We start from the raw sequence: 7,199 nt of genomic DNA, 5'->3' as shown, positions 1-7,199 counted from the left end.
GCTAGATGTGGGATGCCTTCAATTTCTCCATCACACTTAATAGTGCGCGCCACAAACTTGTCAGTGTGGCATAAAAGGAAGGAACAAAGTGATACCATTGGGCCACAAACTTGCACACGATGTGGCAGCCGCACTAGCCAGTAGAGGGTGTCGTATCAAGGCAAAAGAGGTGGCGGCGATGACGGGGTCTAGTTCAGTGTCATCATGGGATCGTGATGGCAGCACCCACTAGCCACCGCCGATGTGGGTGGTGCATGTGTCAGTAGTGGAAAAAAACCGAATGCGAACACATAATGTGCTGTGAAGGGTTCAACAATCTGCTTGAAAGCATCCATTAAAGTTAGATAGTGATTGTTTTAATATGAAAGGTTCAACAATCTTCTCGAAAACATACATTAAAGCAAGAGATAATTTGGACCATTTGTTTTTTCATCCAAGAGCTTATGTTAGTTGTTACAGTTAGCTTTGTATTTTGCATCAAGCGCAACTGGGGCAGCACTGAAACAGATTTCCAAGCAAGCATAAAAGTCCCAGCAGATCCTTTTGATTATGAATTGATGACTTATGATGTTAAAGGGTGAGCAAGTAACGCCAGCACTGCGTAAGGTAAAATCAGAGGAAATCTAGCAAGATAGTATATGCAGAGATAAGAGGAAGTTCACAAGATAAACGGATGACATGCAAAACTAGCTCCAGGGACAGAGATGCAACTCTTTTTTTAAAAGCGATGCCGACAACTTGTAGGCTCACAACATATAACCAGGATAGTTTTCTTGGTAGTGAGAAAACTCAAGTCAACTGTGATAAAATGAGCAATTCATGTCTAATTGCCAAAATAATTGCAGTTTTACAGTTTAGAAGCCGATATTGTTCTTACCACTACTACGATGCAAAATTGTCCTCGTCCAGCATATAAGTTGGCTCAATCTGAAATCTTGTAGGGCGTGTTTGGTTCGGGAAGGAAGTGGAATGGAATGTCATGGTTCCATTCCACTGGAACGGGTTGGTTTCATTCTTATGTTTGGTTGAGGTAGTTAGGTGAAAAAGAATGGTTACATTTGAGTGTTCGGTTAGGGGAACCGAACGAAATGAATTTGGTTAAACTCACCTCTTGCATAAAAATGATGAGATCTTCCTCTGAGATTACCTCTGGAAATTACCTCATGGAAATGGAACAGTATTTCTATTAACAAATTATTTGAATTACCAGCAAAATTTCGATTGTATTATCGTTTAGACAATTTCTAAGTTCAGTCACTATGTTGGTTTTTGATCTCTAGATAGATCACCCAGGATCACTATGTTGGTTTTTGATCTCTAGATCAGATCACCCAGGATCAACAACGTACGTGTATGTGCTAAGCTAGCACACATGCGTACGTGCAACTCCTGTACCTCGAGCTGGCTTTGGCTAGCAATGACTTGATCGAACTCTCTTGGACTCACGTAACCAGGCGATATAAAGAGGAAAACGCAGATTAATGGATTGTTGGCCACAGCCTAGTGTCAGGCGTGTTATATCCTTTATTGCCTTTTCTGATCTGGTGTACACGCATATTTATATGCATAAGATAGAGTACTAGCTATCCGGACTCGGTGTACTACAGCTAATACTACTAGTTATTAGTTGGAGTATTGCTCGAACTAGTACGGGCGTGTTTAATTTTAACACACTATTCATAAGAAATTAGTTAACCCTTGGTTTCCTTTAGGTAGAGAATGTTGGGAGGATCACACCATAATGACACAAAATAAATTGTTACATCTATAAATAATTTGCATTACCATGGACACTTCATAGTTCATACTCCCGCATGCACCAAAAATTCAGAGTACGGAGTTGGCATTACCACACAGGCACACACGCATCCTGCATGCAAACAAGTTCAGAAATTCAGAGTTCAGAGTTAAAACGTTGGCGTGAGTAGATCAATCCGGCTCCATCCTAGAGAACGCATGGTGCCTGAGGTAGAAGAACCACATGCCGCTGCCAGCCACAGTCTGCCCCTTTACACCGTCTTTCACGCCACCCACCTCCGCTCGCCTGCTGTCCTCCGCTAGTCCGCCGTTGCACTAGTGCACACCATCAGAGAGGGAGAGATGGCGTGGAGGCAAGGGAGAGCCAGCGCCGGAGAGGAAGAGCTGCGTAGGTGGCCTGCGGCGTCGCAGACTGAGAGGAGAAAGAGATGAGGGGGTTGCGGCGCTGAGTTTGTGGGTGACTGAGAGTCAGGGAGGGTGAGAGCGAGGTGTTCTGCGTCGTCCGGCTAATTTGGAGGCATGACCAGGTTTGGCATATCGAGCGAATATGCCGTTCCAGGAACGAATGGATTCTGATTCCTCGTATGGACCAAACACGAGGATGTGCCTAAGGGACGGAACGGACCCGCTACATTCCACCTAATGACACAAACCAAACACAGCCGTAAATGAGAAAAATCATGGGCAGCAGACACCAAAAAGGAGAAATGCTTTTGTTGCATGCAGAATAAAAATGTGGTTGATGTCTCATGTGTTTCTATAATTCCATAGCTACATAAATCCATGCAGCAAACATAGAGTAGCATCAACTTGAGCGAAATTTTGCAGATAAATATGCAGAGGCTCTAAAGGATCATATAGCTACTGAACATTGATGATCACACTTTTCCTAATAAACCTGTCTTAAGTTTCTTCTAAGGAGGAAAGTGGAGCTAGGAGGGTGGCAGCGGCAAACTGTAGAATGATGGGGATGACAGGTTCAGGCCACTATAGAGCCAAGAATGAGTGTCCAAGCCGAGCATGGCGGTCATTGATTGTAGGAGTCTAACCTTCCTAGAACTAGACAGCAGCCATAATTCTATGTATATACTATACCTTATAACATACGAGCATTACCTGTCCCTGCTGCATATGGTGATTTAGTGATGTGAGGTTCATTATCACAGTTAAATCATTAGCAAGACTCGGAAGATAAATTATAGATAGATATTTACTTCACAAAGACTATTAACCCAAGTCATTAATAACGAACACAAGCTGAGACAATTAAATCCAACAAATTCCACTTCCCGGACAACCGTACATTAAAGTAGAACAACCTACATACTACGGAGGTGCAATCTCAGCGTCAACCACATCACATGCTTCAGCATATGGAGCAGACTAAACCAACTAGACATTTTTCTTCATTTCGCCAACCCATGTATAACTCGAGGTACCTGCAGAACAAACAATGTCATGTGAGTAACCCAATTGGTACTACTCATTCCCAGAAGAACTCAAATTTCTGCATGATTTCAACAGTACATTTTAACTTTTCCATTGTGCAAATTATATAATTTAAAAGAATCTAAAGCTGAATCATTGTGCTAATCAAAATTATACTCTTAAAAAGACAATAATACAAACAGAGAACAACAATAGAAGAACAATATTCTGTAATGGTTGACAGCAATGTCCTCATGTTTTTTTTGCTACATGAGTACATATGATCGCAGTAGGTCATAAAAGATCAGTGACTGAATGCGTCAAAGAGAGGTTAAGACTAGACTTCTTAGATTGATCTAGATCAACAACATATTATTTAGAAATGTGGGAACTAGACAGTTTAGAATTTATTCACATTAATGCATTACAACCTACAACAATAAATCATGCATCATCTTCTAAACTAAGTATCCAAGACAAAAAGATATGCTGCCTTAAAGACATACAAATAACATGCACAAAAATTTACCTCACTCATTCAACGAAGATAGCACATTACTATATCACAAGTGTTCAAAGTTCCAGTTCCACCCATTTCCACCCAACTCCCCTGCCTAAAACCAAAAGAAGCAACAAAAAAATGATGAAAATTCAGAAAGAAATTGAATCAATGGGAAAGCAATATGTGCAAACCGCTATATATTTATGTAAGAAGAGGGAAAATGACTCCACATCTATTGCCAAGTGCAAAACAAGAATGATAAAACGGTTCAGATGCTCAAGAAAAATGCATTTATCTAGAACTCCATTGTCAAGAAAGCCAGTACCATTTATGACCAGTGTGCAAAAATGAAATATGCACGTTTAGCATCACATAGTACCATTTAAATTATATGAACCGGTAATACTTTCCACTAACAAATTAAGTATGTGCTGTTATGAATTGATGAAGACAAAGATTATCTTGCACATACATTTATTGGATAGAACAACATAATGATCTTTGAAGCTTTCAAATGTGCCGGTGGGTTAACTATTTTACATAGGAGATTGTTTCCTCATATTTTTCTTAGTGTAGTTATAGCCAGTTTCCAGTTTTTATAAACCTCCTGATGGAAAGATCATTAAATGGACAGAGTCATATTTAGTATTTAGAAGTGGCAGGGCATCAAAGCAATAGATATCCGAAATCCATCTTTAATGTAGCCCAATAATAATAAGTTACATCACGATACATCACAGGCACAACAAAGAAACAAACAGCTCAATGTATCCTGATCGATCCTTAATCATATTAACAATGTTGCAGCAATCACATACCAAAAGGAACTGTAATGAATCGCCGCAAAACAAACTAATGGATTTTTTTGGTTGTGCAATGTAGATATGGAGGGATTACCTGCAGTGTAGAAATTATGGTAGGGATAAAACATGTGGATACACATGTCATTTCTTTTAATGATATGTTTGATCTGCATTGAGTCAAGTTGGATCATGAAGTTGCCAATCCCCGTAGACCGAACAATCGCATTTGTGTCCTCATCATACCCCACGATAAATACCAAAGGCTTTGTGCTTGGAAGCAACCCCTCCAAAGGAATGGTTTTCTGCAGCAACACCCATCCGACAACACCTTCACAGTTAAGTTTCCTATCCCATAATTGGACGGTCAGTCCCGACAAAGCAGCGAGGCCTAGTCCACCATCCTCCATCCGTAAGAGCTGAAAAGACCAGTCACTGATAGCTTTCTTGTCTGCCGGCTTCTCAATCACAGCAAGACTCTGCATTTCAGTATCAAAAACATGGGCATCACCTCCACAAATCGCCCAGCAAAGCACATTTCCGACAAGGATGCTGTACCTTGTCCAATGAATTTTATTTTCTATTGCCATCGAGAAACTATCTCCCCAAGCACGACATGTGGAGTCATAGAGAGAAGCGAATGCCTGCTCGTATCTGTTGCAGATCAAGACCAATTTGAACGGCTCCCTGATGCAATCTCCGTGCACGTGCCCATCTTCGGCATTAGCACAAAGCACCGCGGCATGCCAGGCGTAGAAACTACTCGTTGGACCGTCGTGAAGCCCCGGTGGAAAAGGCACACGATGGTTCTGGCCGGTGAGAGGATCCCACATGACGGCCTCACGCCGACCCCCGTTGACCAGGACGGCAAGGCCATTGCGGCAGCCCATGAAACGCCACTTCCCCATGGAGCTTTGTCTCTTTGGCACCGAGAGACGATTGGCATGGATGCGGTCAGGCGCTTCCAGGATGGGATTGAAGTCGCAGACTACGGTATAACTTTGGTTGAAGAAGCCGATTAGCGGGGGTTTCCTGTGGTGTTTCCGGAAGCGTTGGACGAATTGGGGGTCAGAGAGGATGCTGCGCCAGCGCTTGCATACGGCGGACGCACGTGGGAGGGAGGATGGCTGAGGAGGGAGGTGCAGGAGGATCTCCTGCAGAATGTCCTCGTCTTCCAGTGGAGGTGCCGTCGCCGGCGAGAAACGGCGACGGCTCATACTTCAGTCTAGGGTTCCTGAAAGGAAAGATCGGAAAATAATCATCAATCAAGAATGTTAAAACCAAATCAAAATTGGGAAAATCACGATCTAGGAAAGGAGTAGTAGAAACAAGGGGCCTCGCCGTCACCGTTGCTTCCAGGGGCCGTGCCGGAGCGCCGCCGTTTGTCGCCTCAACCGTCGAGGAACTAGGGTTAGGGTGAAGGACGATGGTGGCTGGGCCAGTGACGCGACGAGCGGAGGAGGCAGGGAGAGGCGCGGCAGACGGATGGAGAGGTTTGGCCGAGGGCAGCGCGGCCGACGGAGGGAGAGATTTGGCCGAGGGCAGGAGGAGCACGTCGCCGGCGCGGGAGGAGCAGCGGCGGCTGGCCGCCGGCGCTCGGAGAGGCGCACGATCTGAGAGAGTGATGCGTGTTTTTTTTCTTTCTTTTCACGATGTGGAGGCAATTATGTAAAAAAAACATACAAACATTGGGAGCAAGAGGAGCGTCCTGCACCCACAGTTCAGTCAACGATCAGCTCTGGAAATATATAGTCCTCCCTCCGTTTTTCTTTTGTTTGCGTATAACTTTTTGCCCTTTTTTCGCTTTTAGTCTGCGCCTAAGCATTTTTCTCCTGATCTTTTCAATACTGCCCCTCTCGTTCGTCTTCCCACGCAGCCGCTGCATTAACTAGGCGCAGTCCTCTCTTCCGCTTCGCCTTCTCGTCTCCCTACGCTCCCCTCCACAAATCGCCCCCTCCACTCTCCCAATCTGCTCGTTCCCATGGCCAACGATGGATTCAACCCGTGCTTGTGGGGAGAGAGCCAACCAATCGAAGAAGATGAAGTAATCTACAGCATAGAAACGGTAGGAGCGGACGGCGACGGACATGGCCATGCGCTCGTGGTCGACAGCGCCGGCCAAGAGGAGTAAGGCGACGGCGCCATCCAAGCCCTTACGGAGGAACACCGTGGCGTCGGCCATGCGCGCCCAGAGGAGGGCCACGCCGAGGCAGGCGATGGCCACCTGCAGGTGCTCGCGGAGGACGGTCATTGCGATCAAAAGGTCGGAGGGAGTAGTACAGAACGAAGCTTACCGTCGTCGCCCTCTTCGAAGACGTACACATACTGCAGTTCAGCCGCATCGCCATTGTACTGCTCGTCGACCTCATCCCAGTTTATGGGCACGTTGAGGTCCAGATTAGCCATCGGATACTCAGAGAAGGGAACGGGAGAGGTGAGAAACAGAGGAGAAAAGTGCAGAGTTCTTCCATGGCGTGGACGAATTTATAAGCATGCTACTCTCGGTTTCAAAGGTCCATGGCGCTATAGCTGAAATTCCATGGCGCCAAGACAGTTTTGGAGGGAATGGAAATTGGCGCACAGCTAAAATTTGCGTCGTTGAACCAGAAAAATGGCGCTCTACGTAGTGCAGGGAAGCGATGCTTCATGATTCAAGAGCTGTGCATGCGGGGGGGAGAACGAGGAGAAACGAAACGGCAGCCAATCAGCAG

The 7,199-nt window shown here is 45.1% G+C and overlaps 1 protein-coding gene across 1 annotated transcript; it reads right to left on the bottom strand.

The window, feature by feature from the left end:
* Positions 1–2,957: 2,957 nt before the first annotated feature.
* LOC123094144 (uncharacterized) lies at positions 2,958–6,176 on the bottom strand. Its single transcript, XM_044516203.1, has 4 exons — positions 5,836–6,176; positions 4,586–5,722; positions 3,716–3,800; positions 2,958–3,197 (listed from the first exon to the last, which is right to left on the bottom strand). The coding sequence occupies exons 2-3, from the start codon at positions 5,703–5,705 to the stop codon at positions 3,760–3,762; spliced, it is 1,161 nt and encodes a 386-aa protein (XP_044372138.1). The 5' UTR covers positions 5,706–5,722; positions 5,836–6,176; the 3' UTR covers positions 2,958–3,197; positions 3,716–3,759.
* Positions 6,177–7,199: the final 1,023 nt, after the last annotated feature.

Source organism: Triticum aestivum, chromosome 4B, assembly GCF_018294505.1.
Source record: "Triticum aestivum cultivar Chinese Spring chromosome 4B, IWGSC CS RefSeq v2.1, whole genome shotgun sequence".
NCBI lineage: Eukaryota > Viridiplantae > Streptophyta > Magnoliopsida > Poales > Poaceae > Triticum > Triticum aestivum.
Note: the sequence above shows the minus strand (reverse complement) of the source record. Positions and strands in the feature narration are given on the sequence as shown.